This window comes from Berghia stephanieae, chromosome 5 (assembly GCF_034508935.2).
Source record: "Berghia stephanieae isolate SIO BIC M18660-M18661 chromosome 5, UCSD_Bste_1.3, whole genome shotgun sequence".
In the NCBI taxonomy this organism is placed as follows: domain Eukaryota; kingdom Metazoa; phylum Mollusca; class Gastropoda; order Nudibranchia; family Aeolidiidae; genus Berghia; species Berghia stephanieae.
In genome coordinates this window covers 65,495,458-65,512,052 of record NC_088364.1, presented here as the reverse complement: position 1 = coordinate 65,512,052, position 16,595 = coordinate 65,495,458, and the positions used below count along the sequence as shown (strand labels likewise).

At 35.8% G+C, this 16,595-nt stretch overlaps 1 protein-coding gene across 2 annotated transcripts; it reads right to left on the bottom strand.

Annotated features, from left to right (window-relative positions):
• Positions 1–10,456: 10,456 nt before the first annotated feature.
• Positions 10,457–15,105, bottom strand: LOC144973415 (uncharacterized). Of its 2 annotated transcripts, none has more exons than XM_078915849.1 (4): positions 15,031–15,105; positions 13,522–13,839; positions 12,733–12,852; positions 10,457–11,263 (listed from the first exon to the last, which is right to left on the bottom strand). In XM_078915849.1, exons 2-4 carry the CDS (start codon positions 13,793–13,795, stop codon positions 10,995–10,997), a joined length of 663 nt encoding a protein of 220 aa, XP_078771975.1. In that variant the 5' UTR covers positions 13,796–13,839; positions 15,031–15,105; the 3' UTR covers positions 10,457–10,994. The 2 variants fall into 2 exon arrangements, with proteins under 2 accessions (XP_078771975.1, XP_078771974.1); XM_078915848.1 differs by lacking the exon at positions 15,031–15,105 and adding an exon at positions 14,730–14,974 and having other exon boundaries at positions 10,459–11,263.
• Positions 15,106–16,595: the final 1,490 nt, after the last annotated feature.

Below are 16,595 nucleotides of genomic sequence, written 5' to 3'. Positions count from 1 at the left end.
GAACGAATCGGCGATCTCAAGAAGTGGGTGAGAGAGGGATCTAGAAATGACTTTGGGTTTGAAACGAATATTTTTGTGTTCGTGGATAGCTCACACGGTAGAGCCACGCTCTCACCTGCCAGGCGGAGTTGTCGTACCAATAAGGTCGCAGGTTCAAACCCCACCACCGCCGCGAAAAAAAATATTTTTATTCTCTATTGTCTTCTGGCACTTTTCTACTCACTTCATATCTTGTTGTTACCAACATAAGTGCCTGCTCCACTCACTTTTCTGAATTAAAAATTCACCCCATACACCGGAGCATACTCAATGTCTCAATCGTTTCTATGTTATATGTTTGTGATGAGAATATTGGCTATTAAGCTTAACTGCTGGTCAAAATTACTTCGCGATGGTGGTGAACGAATCGGCGATCTCAAGAAGTGGGTGAGAGAGGGATCTAGAAATGACTTTGGGTTTGAAACGAATATTTTTGTGTTCGTGGATAGCTCACACGGTAGAGCCACGCTCTCACCTGCCAGGCGGAGTTGTCGTACCAATAAGGTCGCAGGTTCAAACCCCACCACCGCCGCGAAAAAAAAATATTTTTATTCTCTATTGTCTTCTGGCACTTTTCTACTCACTTCATATCTTGTTGTTACCAACATAAGTGCCTGCTCCACTCACTTTTCTGAATTAGTAGTAGTAGTAGTGTTTTTGTGGGAGGAGGAGGAGGAATTTTGTTTGTTTTAAAGGGTTTTACAGCGCCTGTGACACACAGGCCTAGAAGTGATTCAGGAAAATATTTTTCCCTGCTTTTTCCTGGTTTTTTCCAGGCTCTAGGGAAAATTTTAAGGTAGTAATTTTCAAGCATATTCATCAATTCTAGACCAGTTACCACTACCTATATATATATATATATATATATATATATATATATATATATATATATATATATATATATATATATAAAGAGAGAGAGAGAGAGAGAGAGAGAGAGAGAGAGAGAGAGAGAGAGAGAGAGAGAGAGTCAGAAAAGAGGGGGAAATTATTGACTCGTAGTACATATTACTATTACTATAACAAGCCATCCAGTATCTAAGCCTACACCATCCGTGGGGGGAAAAAAGGAAAAAAAAAAAAAAAAAAACAAAAAAAAAAAAAAAAAGAGAGAGAGAGAGAGAGAGAGAGAGAGAGAGAGAGAGAGAGAGAGAGAGAGAGAGAGAGAGAGAGAGAGAGAGAGAGAGAGAGAGAGATGTGAGTGAAAAAGAGAGTGGCTGAGACTGAGGAAAGAAATATATTGACTCTGGCTATTAATACTTGGACGTATTCCTGTAAAGTCTAGGCCTCCTACAACATGCAAAAAAAATATTTAAAAAAAGAGAGAGATAGAGAGAGAGAGAGAGAGAGAGAGAGAGAGAGAGAGAGAGAGAGACAGAGAGAGAGAGAGAGAGAGAGAGAGAGAGAGAGAGAAATGGGGAGAAAAGAGACATAGAGAAGAGAAATCAATAGAGAGAAAAAGACATTTTTGAATATTACTATGAGAGAGAAAGTAGCGTCCAAAGACTTGTGGCCTACTTATTGAATTGCACATGAATGAAATAAAGCTAGTTAATCTAGAGACAGACAAAACAAACTTAGTACAAATTACAATGAGTAAACGACCTTAATCTGCCATCTCCAAATAATTGAATAACAAGTCACGAAAATTAATTAAAGTAGCCCAAGGACGTCGACCGTCTTTCTTAGCTTAGCTAACAATCGCATTCATGACCAAGTCAAAAACACACACACAAAAAAAAAAAAAACACACACACACACTCACACACTACTAAGATGAGGGGAGGGATTTGTGTTTCTAGCACTCTTGTCTTGTCGACAATGATGAGTCGACTGAGTGAATCAAGCGTCTTTAAGTCTTCGACCAATCACAGGCTATCTAACCGAACCGGCTGGTCGAAACAAAGACGCTTCTCGCCGTCGATGTATTACGCTATTGTTGTGCAAGTGGCAAGGAATATAACACCTTTTTGAGTAGGCCTAAAAGCTAAAATCTAAAAGTAAAAAATATAATTCTGAGGAATTTGAAAGTCACATTGTTGAAATCGGCTTGAAAAAAGAAGAACATTGGTCCTTGTTTCAGAAAAATCGGTTGAAAACCAACTGTTTTACGAATAAATTCGATTTTAAAAATTGCTTTTGTTTATTTTCGATTTTTTAGCAACTTTTTTATTTATCGGCCGATTTTCTTGATTTTTATATCATTCTTTATATCTCAATGAGACGAGATCAGTGATATACTTTGTTTGTTTCAAATGTAACTACAACATAATTTGGTTTTTTTACTTATCAACCGTGCCTGGATAATTTATTCAACAACTGACGCAACTATCCCATTGCCGTCTTCCAGTGTTTCAGCGATGACTCTAAACCACTATAATTACGTCATGCACAGGAAACATGGTAATAGTCTGTGTACTCTACGAATGCGGACCGGACTTTGCTGATTGGGTCGATCGCATTGTCTACTGAAGAAGTCACTGGTCGATCGTCATAACATAGGGCCTAGTAGTGTGAGGAAACCATAAGAGTAGAGGCTGCTGCCATGCTCTAAGCCGATCGTTCGCAGGTTGGGTAATGATTACGCGGAAGAATACATGTTGGGTTGTTGTTCACTTAAATTTTTCTCACGGCTTTTTCCCGGCCCCAGACAATTTTCACCGATTTTCCCGGCTTTTCCCGGTCGGGAAATTTCAAAATAAAGTTCCCGGCTTTTCCCGGTCCACTTCGAGGCCTGGGTCACACATCTATGTGCCAGTAAAAAGGAAGAAAATTGGATAGTAAAAACATTCTAGATTTACAATTGAAATGACATAAGAAAAGGTAAGACAAAGGGGAATGGTTTAAATAGGGAAAAGATGTAGATTCCAGGAGCACACTATCAGTTTACTCAGTTCAGATCACCTAAAATACTCATCCAGACACACGCACGAGAACCCTCTAAGAGGAATACACTACAATGTTTTTTTTTTGTTTTGTCAATGTTAATAAAAACTGGTCCCGCGGGCCTTACCACGCCCACTTTGTCCGCCATCTTGGAAACCTCTAAATAACGACACCTCCAGATAACGACATAAAAACTCGGTCCCGTGGCATGTCGTTATCGGGAGGTTCCACTGTACATAAAGCCATAGCTTACTTGCCATATCTCTGAATAAAGAACTCTCACCAACAGGTTCTGATTATGTCACCACTTTACAATCTTAGAATTTCAATAAATGGAACCGATTTTATGCATGTAATACAATGTGACAGTGATGGCCAAGCGATACTCTGCAGAGTAATGTAAACACATCAAGCAGCACTGAGAGTGATCAATGACTGGATAAGTGTCCATCATCACAAAATTTCTCTTACCCTTGACATAGTATCCTTATGTTTTAAAGGGTTTTACGGCGCTTGCAACACATTAAGGTCATATCAGCGCCAGTAAAAAGGAAGAAAATGGGATAGTAAAAAGTTCTAGAATTACAATAAAGCATCCAAGAAAAGGGAAGACAAAGGGGAATTGGTTCAAATAAGAGACAGGTGTAGATTCCAAAAGCACTCTATCAAAGTACTTAGTTTGAATCACTAAAAGTCTCATCCAGACACAAGCACTGGTCCCCGCTGAGAGGAACACACTCAAATGTTTTACAAATCATATATAATATAAAGAAAGCATAATACAGTGCATAACAGAGAGATGATTTACAATGAGAAAAATATCATCTCCCAAAACTAACTATACATTCGACTGTTTCCATCTCAGCCAGGACCAGGACAAAACCAAGTAATCTCATTCCAAGACAAAGACAGAAAGCATGTTGGAAAACAGATATAAGGGGATAGAAGACACAGGATGTACCACCCCCCCCCCCCCCCTGCCCACTATGGGAGGTCAGGAAATAGTATCCTTAAGACACTTTACACTCTAAACAGGCGTGAATAGGCGAGTGGCCTTTTTTTGTTGTTGTTGAAAAGTGACATTATATATTGTAAGAATGCAACTTCAAAACATTTGATAGCCTGCACCATTTATTTGAAATTTTGATTCCTTAAGGCCCTTTAGTCGAATAAAAGAAGCATTGCTTGTTTTTAAGGGTTTACGGTGCTTGAGACACATTTCGGTCATTTCAGCACCGGTAAAAAGGAAGGAAATGGGACAGTAAAACAGTTATAGATTTACAATTAAAAGCGCACAAGAAAAGTAAGACAAATGGAAATGGCACAAAAAGGGAACAGATGTAGATTCCAAGAGCATAATGTTTTTGTGCATGGTTTGAGATCACCTAAAAGTCTCATCCTGACACAAGCACAGGTCCAAGAGGAATACACTCAAATGTTTACAAATCATATGTACTAAAAAAAATTAGATACAATACATAACAGAGAGGATTTACAAGAAAAAAATTATCATCTTCCAAAGCTATAACTATACATTCGACTGTTTCCCTCCCAGCCAAGGACTCAGGCCAGTGCCAGGATAAAACCAAGTAATGTAATTCCAAGACAAAGAGCAAGTTGGAAAACAGATAAAGGGGGATAGAAGACACAGTCAGCACCTCCCTGCCCAATATGGGAGGTCAGGAACTCCACACAGAGAGAATGTGCCAAACTTTTACCCTAAAACAAAAGAAAACTTCCCGAATAAAGTTTTAAACAAATATGGATATAAATATCTTAAAATGGCTTCACCAATAATAAATGATAAATAATTAGTCAATTATACAAAGGCCATCGAATCAAGTGACGGTCAATGATTACTTGGACATCACTGCCATCTTACACTCTAGTGCTTGTGTGGATCATAAAATACAATTTTGATATCATCACTCACTTGGTAAAACTTAGTTTCAAAACCTTTACAAATGAATTGTTGTACATAGAGATGACACTGTACATTGTAAATTCTAGAGAGCAAGTTGAAAAGCCTCATATCTGTTCATTATAGAAGCTAAATTGGCATTTTAAATTACACTTCTGTCTATAGTTATGATTATAAACGTCTTCTGAGAGAAATTTGTAAAAAAATAAATAAATAGAATGATATGTGCGTCATAGTGAAATGTGGAGAAACTGATAATCAATATAAATCACATCCCTTGTGAATGCATTACAAAATACAAACATAAATCATCAAGGAGGGACATTATTGCACTAATGGAGCTAAAGAAATATAGACATCAACCCGTGCTATGCGGCCTAGTGGTATGACACCCACTTTCGGATCGGAATGTCCTGGATTTGAGCCTTGCTTGGCACACAGTAGTTGAGTCCTTGGAGAAGGTTCTTTACTCACATTCTCTCACCGTAATCAGGTGTAAAATGAGTACCTGCCATTACCAGCGTTGTCTCTGTCCGAAAATTTTTTAATATTACCTGACAGGCGTCCTGTCCTGTCCTGTCCTAAATGACAAATGTTGCTGTTGGCCAGGTATCCCTTGTCAAGCACTCTGAGCACGTTTAGTGGATATTGCACTGTATAAAAGCTCAATTAAACCTACTCTGCATTGCAAACTCCTTGTTATTGTAAACACTGGTATATACTCAATTAAACCAAGGGATAATGGAACCTGATTCAATTAGTAAATTCAAAATGAAGAAAAGGATCCCACCGACTAATAAGCGTTTGTAAAATTGCCTTTCAGTTTTAAAGAGATCTTATACATAGTGAACACAGATCCTGGTTCCCATGGAGTTTTTAAAAATCCGAGGTCCACTTTTAAATTAGCGGCGTGGCACCGCAAGAAGCCGACACTCAAGCATTCCATGAAGCAATAATATAAATAATCCAACAAACAAATGTTTGATGTTCAAAAGAGCGAATTGGGGATTAAAAGCAAAAAGCGACTTAAGCAGATCTCAAAACGCAGGACCTCATAATTACAGTGTATTCCAAACCACTCAAACATGCCATGCCCTCCCCCTATTAGCTATCATAACTAAGCGCAACGACTCTCTAAATTAAAAATAAAATATTACGTGAACATAGACAACCAATTTATGATTAATATCATTCTCTCTATTTTAGAAGTTTGCACTTGGGTATGTACAAAATACAGGACCTCCTAATTACAGTGTATTCCAAACCACTCAAACATGCCCCCCCCCCCCCCATTAGTTATCATAACTAAGTGTAAAGACTCTCTAAATTAAAAAAAATAAATTACATGAATATAGACAACCAATTTATAACCAATTTGTGATTACTATTATTCTATCTATTTTAGAAGTTTGTACTTGTGTATGTACAAGACCAATTGCAATAAGTTAATGTGGAAAAAAACATATTTTGAAGCAACAAAAAGGATTTTGATTAAAAAAGAGCTCAATCTCTCCCAATTTCTTTATGATCCAAGAAAGTCCATCGGCATCCTGAACATTGAAATAAAGTAATGTAATGCTTCGGTAATGGGGATATTTATATACATAAAGACATAATCAGTAAAAAAAAATTTTTAAACGGTTGTATTAACTCAAAAAGTATAAATTATTGATAAAAAATAAAAAGATCACATCAGGAAAAAGTTTTGGACATTCGAATGAGTATGAATAAACCATGTGTTCGAGGAAACCGTGCTGGGGTGTGTATATATATATATATATATATATATATATATATTATATATATATATATATATATATATGGAGAGAGAGAGAGAGAGAGAGAGAGAGAGAGAGAGAGAGAGAGAGAGAGAGAGAGAGAGAGAGAGAGAGAGAGAGAGAAAGAGAGAGAAAAAGAAAAAGAGTGTAAAAGAGAAAGAAAGAGAGAGAACCATTCTAACTAAGAGTCAATTCAATCAGAGATATAGATTAAAAACTGAGTGAGATCATTTGATCAGAGAACCTATATAATGAATTAAGAATCTAAACAAAGATATCTGTTGTGACATAGGACTCCCATTTTATCATTTAAAAATGTAAGAACTTATTCTTCACAATTAAGTTTTTCACATTTCTATACATTTCTGTGGATAAAAACAAGACATTACAAATTTTAAAATAAATATATCGCATAAAAACATTCATCAACAAAGATTTACAAAGAGAGGTTTATACAAAAAAGTCTTTTATAGAAAATGTCTCTCATAGCAAAAAACTAAAAAAAAAAAACAAACAAACAACCAAACAAACAAAAGGCAAAACATCCCAGCCACCCAAAACTACAGGTGGACAAGGATAGAAAGCCACATAGAAGAGGAACAGACTAAATAAATAAATAAAAAATAAAATTCTCTTTATTCATCCCATAGGGAAAATTTGTCTTTAATGATTATTCCAAGGGAAGACAGGAATAACACAGGTGTTTACCGCAGTGGAGCACCCAGAACTGAGCTAGGACGAGGTGACTTACTTAAGGCCACACAGCACAGTAGGTATTCAAACTCGGTACCTTTCGGGTAAGAAGCAAAGGCTACGCTGAGCCACGCAAACTATACAGGAAGATGGAAGACCCCTCCATTCCCACCTTCCAATGGCATCAATCAATTGTTCATTCAACATTCATTCTTTTATAGTTTTTATGCGGACAAAATCTTGACATGACAAAGAATGAAAATCTCCGCCTATAATTTTAAAAAGTTACAAAGAAAATATTAATTAAGAAGAGAATAAGTACAATTTTGTTGGGAATGTTGATAAATTGGGAAACATAACAATTAAAGACATATATGATATAGTATATCATCATTCTAGACAGTTCAATGGCATGACTCCTGTTATAATCAACACATACAACACTAAACAAACAGCAGACACTTAAAAGTGACAAAGAATACTTATTTCACAAAAGTACTGAGCACAAATGAATATGCATATCATCACATCTTCAATAAATATTAAAACGCATAACTAGAACTAATTAACAAAAATGAATATTATAACAGCTTTGAAAAAGAACAAAATACCAAACATGGAAAGTTTCAGACTCAAAACCCTTCTTCAGCCACCCCCTCCCCCCCCCCCCCCCACTAAAAAAGAAACAGACAAAAAAACAAAAACAACAAACAATTTAAACATGAATACATCCCATAAAATCCAGAGAGACAGAGAAATATTTGACATATCTCACTTGTGGACAAGACGTGCTAATTACTTTTCTATTTCTTTCTGAATTTTAATAGATGTATCAATGTTTTATTATTAATTTTGTTATTGGCGGAAGAAGGGTTTTGAGTCCGAAACATTCAGTGTTTGGTATTTTGTTCTTTATTGAAACTGTTATATATTCATTTATGCCCATTACTTTTTACAACCCACAGCTTCTATAGCTTAGTATGATTATAAATAGAACTATAAACGTTTCTATTATGAAACTTCTTGCCAATGATAATAAAATCATTATCAAATGATAATATTTGTAGTTGGCCATTGAAGGATTTGAAAGAGAAAATGTTTTTGCTATGTATTTTGTTGTTAACTCCACCATATACTCCAGACCTGGCCAAAGTATGCAAAAGCAAGAGGGAAGTTTTGGCCTGGTACCAAACCGCTGCAGACTAAACTTTATGGGCCCCTGACAGAGCTGAGGAAGACAACGACATTCTTTCACCAACCAGACATTCAAACGATGAAGACAATATGAGGAGGAACAGAAAAGAAGTTCTTTACTGAAGCTTTTATATTCATTTGTGTCTGATCTTTGAACAGTCAACAGCCTTGGGAAGATTAACCAAGAAATAAATCGTCCTTAGTATTTACACTGATGTAATTCCCAATTACATTTCATTCTACCATTGAACAAAGCTGATTTACCCCTTATTTGATTTCAAAATGCGAGATGGAAACTTTTCACATACAAAATTCTGAAAATCTATGGGCACATCTGGGACATAATGAAGTATGAAGATGTGTTGGTGATGATGACGATCCTTTTTCTTGAATAATAAAATACAATCAAATTCGGGAAAATAATTGGGTAATTAGGGAAATCAGGAATAAGAACAAATAACGAGAATTTCCAAACAAAATTGGGAGAATTCCTAGATCTGAAGATGCTTTGAAATAAGATTCACAATAAATTCCAACCCCCTCACCAATCACAGAAATTCCCTTCAATCCCAAATCTTGTATGCATAATTGTTTGCTTTTGAAAGTTCAACAGCACTTGCAACAATCTTAGGTTATACCAGAGTTCAGGAAAGACTAAGAAGACCACTGGATAAGCTGACAGGGCAAACAGAAATAACCAAAAGAAAGCAGAAATATACCTTTATGTAGTGAAAGTGAAGCAAAGTATGACAGTGTAACTGTGATATCTACCAAAAAATTTTGATTCAATACTGAATATAAAAATAAAAATAAATAACTGTACATGGACAATTTAAAGCGAGGTAATTTACAACAGGGAGATGAAAAATATTTTTTCTCATAAAATCGTAGATAACAACAATGACCGCATTTTAATGACTGTGATTTTCCATTTTAAACATTCACAACTTTCTTGCAAATTTTTTTACAGTTAAATCTATAAAAAAACACAACCTTCTCCCCCCCCCCCCCCTCCCCCCAAAAAACCCCAAACAAACAAACTTTGAAAAGTTTGAATTTACAGTTGAGATACACACGTCGCTGACATATGTATTATACATATTTCTTTTGCGTGCTGTCACATGAAACCATGTCAAAGGTATTCTGTGGCATTTATCACACAACTAAATTAAAAAAGCAAAACAATATGGGACTAATTTTGGACTAGACGGCTTCTTACTGTCAGCAATGATATGAGGCTGTCCTAAAAGGTCACTGCATCACATGAGTAAGGATATGAAAAGATTCTAGTGGGAGGGGAAATGAACAAAAGTGTTTTGAACGAGAACTGATTAGTACATAATCCAATAGTTACAATATTAAAATCTTTTGGGTCTGAGTATCAAATTATTTCATTACTTTTGCACTTAATCCTCTGCAATGCCCTACTCTGAAAAACATTAAAAAAAATTTTGGCCAGAAAACCTGTTCTTCAAATATCAATCAAGTAAAAGGACCCTGATCTTGTCAAAAACTCTCAAACCTGGGGCTTCAATTCAGTCCCAGGCTTGATAGTTTTTGACAATCGATATTTGAAGGACAAGTTTTCTGGCCAAAAATTTTTACATACAGGGTCTTTCTGAGTACACAAGTGACTCCTGATATTCTTTTGATGCTAAGTCTTTGTCTTTTGATCATCTCTCGACATCAACTTACACGGGGGAAAAAATCTTTTAAATACAAAAAACAAATTTAAGCCAACCAGCTAGATTGTTTCCTTATTTCTTCAAAATTGCAATACATCTTTCTTTTTCAGTTCCCTTTGTTCTCTTAAAGTGATGAGTCATGTCGACACCAGGGACAAATATGTACTAAACAATCTGTATCACACATAAAAAAGAGAAAAAAAATATATTACATATTGACATTATATATATATATATATATATATATATATATATATATATATATATATATATATATATATATATATATATATGAAATCATGACAAACCTTCTCTTATAATCAGTACAGTTCTGACTGAACATTATCCTAAGCTTGTAAGCTATATATTTACAAACAAACGGAGATTTGGTGCACGACACTGACATTACTATATATATGATATAAAAATAAAAATAATAAATAAATAAAGCTAAAACAAAGCTTCTCTTAATTCCTATCTTCACCTACTCCCCCTCCCCCCTCATCCCCATCCCACCATGTCAACTTATAGCCTGACACTTACCAAAAAATTATGTCATCACACAAGACAATGTTTTGATCATCAAAAGAAAGTGACAATTGAGTTGTTAGTAGTGCTCAGGGAGACAAATGATCCCATTGTTCGTTTTAGTGAATACTACTCACTTCTCCCTTTCCTTTTTGTAGTCCTCGCCTTGTATTGTGACAATTTTTTAAATTTTTGCTCGGGTCAGTGTCATGCTATGAGTTTACGGGGCTTATGTACTCATCCCCACCCCCCCCAAAAAAAACCCAACGCTCATCTCTCTTCATACGGGGGAAGACAACTCTGATCCAACTTCTCCTGATATTCTGGCAGAGGGCAGGTAGCCTCCTCATATTTTGGTAACTCAATCATCACAGACGACGCGTATCCCGAGCCGGCTTCACCGTCGATGTAGATGGACATTGGCGTCATAATGGGGTCTTGATTCAATGGATGCAATGATGAATACGATGGAGGGGGCTCGGCACTGCTACCTTCGTGCACAGCTGAACCCATTTGATCTATAGAAGGACTGTAAATAACTGGAAAAAAAAAAAACAAGTGTAAAAAGGAAAGTTTGAACTCTCCTCAAAGTCTAGAAACTAAAACGGTTCAAGAAAGTCAGACCTAACAACCCTTCACATTCCAAAAGTGGAATAAGAACATCTGAAAATAGGAATTTGAGACAAAAAATAGGATTTTCACCTTTTTAACACGCCCCCCCCCCCCTTCCACCCCTCTTTTTTATTCTTACCATTATCATCATTTTTTAAAAATCGGGATTTTAGAGACAATGGCGGAATAGTACAAAAAGGAAGAGTGAAAATAGTTGAATTGCCTTTGTTGAACTTATCTCATAACAGAAACTACAATCTAAAATTCAGGATATGACTGAAAGCCATTATCTTTAAGTTGGTGAAAAAAGTGAGCCATCTTGTGTCTGTCGACTTCAATGTTTTTGAAAAACTGCTAAATCTATTTCAATTAAATTAATTTCCCTCAACAAAATATTTAAAAAGTTCACTTGCTGTTCATATGGGGAATGTTTAACCTTTCAGTAATTGCATTGGATTTAATAATCCATTCACGGTAAAGTGATTAAATTACTAACATGTTTTCTTATTTCAGCACCACCGTAATCTTTAGTTGGAGGAGGAAGCAATCTTACTTACTTCTCCTCTTCGTGCCTCAATCTGCTGTTTTCATTCTACCCTACAAGTGGCTGTGTTCCTTGCCTGGTCCCAAGTTGTCCAACCTGCAGCATTTCCTTATCTTTCAACAGTATGCCGTTAGGTAGTTTTGAGTCTGACGTGTTTCCCCCCCCCCCCTCCCCCCACTCCCTGGAGTCCATGTCAGTGCTTTAACATGGTCATTATCTAATTCTTTCCTTTGTATGTGACCGATGTATTTCCATCTCTTTCTTCAGACTTCATTACTCATTGTCTTCATTCCTGCTCATTCTAATAGTTTCATTGCTTATGTGGTTCTGTCATTTTACTTTCAATATTCGTTTCAGACATCTGGATTGGAATACATCGAGTTTTCAGTTTTCTCCTTTCGTTATTTTCCATGTTTCTGATCTATACATCAAAACCGATATGACTAAGGTTTTAAATAGTTTTAGTTTTGCATTGTGGTGTATGTTTCTAAAGTTCCATACAATTTCTAAATGGTTAAATAGTCACACGATTCCATGACATTTTGTATACTTAAAAAGATGAGGTTACTCATGCTCAGTGAGTGTAACACACTTATCTCAACGCATTCATACATAAATGAAACAATTTCATAAACCATAAACAAGTTAAGATAAAATTCACATTCACAGCCAAGGGCTAAATTCTCTTTGATCTTTTCTTTTTTTTTTTCTCAAAATATACAAAAAATTATCAAAAGATAACAATCTCCTGAAATAATCTTTTTTTTGTCTGCCTTACAAAATTAAGAGCTTAAGACTTCACACCCATTTATTAAACTTATAGAGTAAACAAGAAATAAACATCCGACTTACTTGAACACGTATGAAAGCACTGTGAAGGGGATGCATCCCGGCCTGTACATTTGTCCCATTTCCTTGTTATAAGAAGTCTCCCTAGAATTATTGTCCCAGCAATTATAATAATTCCAAAAACTGAAAGGAACAAATAATGAAAGCATGAGAAAAATAACAAACATTAATTTAACACCAGAGGCTACAACAAAGTTTATTGAGAGAAGAGTTTTTCACACCTACAGTGCAGTACAGGACCAATCTTAATATCTGAAATTTGTTAATTTCTTTATTGCCTTTGTACAGGTTTCCTGTATCCCCCATTTTGTGAATTCCTTGTCTAAAATACTTTGCTTGAATAAGGACGAGGAATATGTGTTGCAATATACGGCTATGTGGCCTTATATTATGACACTTGCCTTCGGATTGGAAGGTCCTGGGTTCAGATCCCGCTCTAAGCGGCGCAAAGGTGAGTCCTTCAAAAGAATCTAAACTTACATTCCCCATACCGTACTCGGGTGTAAAATGAGGACCTTGGTATTAACAGCATTGTTTCTGCCGGAAAAAAAAGATGTAATTTCGTCTAACAGGCGTCCCGACTCGTCTTACATAAAAGCATTGCTGTTAGCTAAGGACTCCTTGTAAAGTGCTTAGAGCACGATAAGTAGATATTCCACTATGTAAAAGCTCAAGTTTCTGTAATGATTGACATGGTACGTTCAAAACTGGATGGGGGAAATTGATCTCGTGAAAATAAGATATGAAACAAATTCATACAAGGAAGAGCTAAAAGGGATTATGAAAGCTTACCTATACCCATGACACAAAGCATGACAGTGATTGGCTGCTGTTTGGACACGGCACCCGCTATGAAGATGGTCCCCAGTACCAGCATGGTCAGACCCACACAACCCGCACATGTGAATCCTATCATCATTTGACGCCACAGCTGTGGCCCTGGGAACACATGTTTTGACTGTTCGTTTTGCTGGGCTGCTGCTAGAACACATTGCTGCTGGTTCACATAATCCTGATATGATCTTGCTGATGGTCGGACCGACACTGGCGAGGTTCTTGTTGTCATCTTGTCTGAATGTTGCGTTGCTCTGTATTGCCTTCACAAAGTCACTAAAAGAAAGGGTTAATGAAAACAACAAAGATAAAATTTACAAGTGATCTATTTGGATTCAAACATTTTAAGGAGTATGGTTATCTTATGTTAAGGCTAACAGACACAATACCAAAAGTTACTGAAATAATTAATCGATTATTTATGCCCTCGTTGTCATTGATTTTGAAAACAAAGGGTCGCAATTGAGGCGATCGATAAGAGTTCAATTTGAGTTAACCGAACACTCTTAAAAAAGTACATTACAACTGCAACCAGGAACAAGACCGTCATTCTCAAAACTCAAATGAAGAAACAAGTTAAAATGCTTTTCTTCCTTTGAATTTTTGAGAATGAGCGTTCTTGTCCCTGGTTGTAGTTGTAATGTACTTTTAATTTTAACAGTGTTAATGTTAATTCAAAGGCGTACATCAAATTGGACTCTTATTGATCGCCTCAATTGCAACCCTTTGTTTTCAAAATCAATGACGATGGGGGTATTAATCATCAATTAATTATTTTATTCTAATTCTAAATCTAGATAAGTCTAGACATCTAGAAAGAGTGAGTCTAAGTTAGAAGTCTAAGCAGGAAATAACTGGTTTACCTGATAATAAAATTACAAGGGAATCTTATCACTATCAAGCATACGTAGTATAACACATTTTAAAGAATATATTAGCAAAGACTTTGGTTGACAACACTTATAATGCACTATCACTGACCCAAGCCAATGCCAATACCTTGTCACTGCAATTGACAATTGCAATTGCATCTGAATTTGCACTGTCATTGACTCACCCACAAGTATGCACTTAATCGATACCGCCTCTACTCTACCTCATGAAAAGAGCAATATGAGATTGAAGCACATTACTAATAAGAATGAGAAATAAGCAAAATACATTACCTAGTTAGTAGTAAGCTCGAGTTCAAGACATTTCTTATTGTCGATTTCAATAACGGTGACTTAGTACATAACTCGTATTTTGTTGCCGTATTTTGCATCTAACATCAACAAAATCTATGCCCCGGAAGTAAATATTATGCTCAGATAATATTTTAGCATATCGATATATATTGTATTAGTGGATAGTTCTAGAATAGAAATAAATTTATTAAGTTAGTCATCCTTTCATCCGAGAAAATAAAGAATTAAGGAAAGCATAAACTATAATGTTTTTCTAATAATTTAGTAAAAAAGTTATGACCTCATCGGTGTAGAGAAATGATAACAATTTGAAGGAATTATCAATTATCAATAGTCGAGTATCACATGAGTGAAATGTAATGACGTCATATCACAATGATGGGTATGCTACGGAAAGATGGTGAAGTCCGAATACGATAACACGGGTGTTACGTAAGAGCGCTCGCATCCGATCCCACGCAAATTGAGTTCCTTTCCATCTCATCTTGGACAATTTAGAAAGTTGTGTTTGATTTCTGTTATTTCTGTTTTCACGCCAGAGGTGCGCAAAGTTGATTCCTTGGAAAAGGCTCTTTGCTCACATTTTCTCACCATATTCAGTTGTAAAAGGGTACCGGGGTAGTAATAGCGTTGTCCCTGGAGAAAAATAAATAAAATGAAATTATGCCTATTAGAATTAGACGTCAATTCTGCCGTTAAAAAAAAGAACACAGTGTGTCCATTTGGTTAACATTGCATATATACTGTGTTTTTAAAAACAACGGCAGAATTCTTGTCTTCTACATGTCAAGCGTTGCACATTGCGTTTGAAGTACATAATTTAGTAAATATTGCCCTGTTTTTTATTAATGCAAACTTCTTGGTTTCATTGTTAATAGATAACATTTATTCTTTTCATTATTATCCTTATTTAAATTCAGGTTTTCTCATTTAATGTTAGTTAACCAGTTAACTGCCGTACTCTAGTACTTAACATTTTGGCCAGAAAACTCGTCCTTCATATATCGATCAATTTAAATTCAAATTCAATTACCTTCATCTTGGAAAAAAAATCGGAATTTCCTTGAAGAGCTCGCGAGGTCCCAGTTTTGAGAGTTTTTGCCAAGATGAGGGTCATTTTAAAAGATCGATATATGGACGAGTTTTCTGGCCAAATTTTAAATACGTGTTTTTCCAGAGTACGACAGTTAACTGGTTAAATTGTACAAGATGGGGAAAAGCCAATGTAGGCACACAGTGGCGGCTTTTTGTACAGGGGCTGCAGTGTTCAACCCCCTCCCCCCAAATCTAAATGACTTCATTCAGAACTTCGATAGATTTTCGCTAAAAATCGTTCAATATGTTGTATACATGACGTAAATATAACACTCTTTTAGTACGCCATCGTTGTATATTTCCTATAATAAATAATATTTATCATTTACAAACAAAATTTAAACGGAATAAGACCCTCAAATGGTAATCTCTAACTATAGGCGAAGATTAGCAAATAAAAGCTAATTTGCGGCTGCAAATCAAAACAAGCAGCCAATGGTATTCCTGTAATAACAAGTGCAGAAAAGGTTGTCATTTTAAAGGTTGACAGCCTTGATACCTGTTGAGAAGGATGATTTTCCTTGATTTGTTGACAAGCAAGTCCTTGGTAAGTTGTTTAACCCATAAACCAACTATTTAAGATTCTATTGTTAAAAATAACAACGAAATACCAGTGTTGTAATATTATCTTTATGTCTTGTTGTTAAAGCAGATGAGTGGTTTTGCTAAAGACTATTGCGTATTTAAAAAAAAACAAAAACAAAACAAACAAAAACAAACCCCCAAAAACAACTACTACGATTCCCCAGG

Bases quoted from the DNA above. Each gene is read 5' to 3' on its own strand.
- LOC144973415 (XM_078915849.1), bottom strand. From the start codon at position 13,795: ATGACAACAAGAACCTCGCCAGTGTCGGTCCGACCATCAGCAAGATCA. The intron at 12,853-13,521 runs GTAAGCTTTCAT...TGTTCCTTTCAG, and splicing joins GCTTTGTGTCATGGGTATAG to TTTTTGGAATTATTATAATT. The intron at 11,264-12,732 runs GTAAGTCGGATG...TTTTTTTTCCAG, and splicing joins GTGCTTTCATACGTGTTCAA to TTATTTACAGTCCTTCTATA.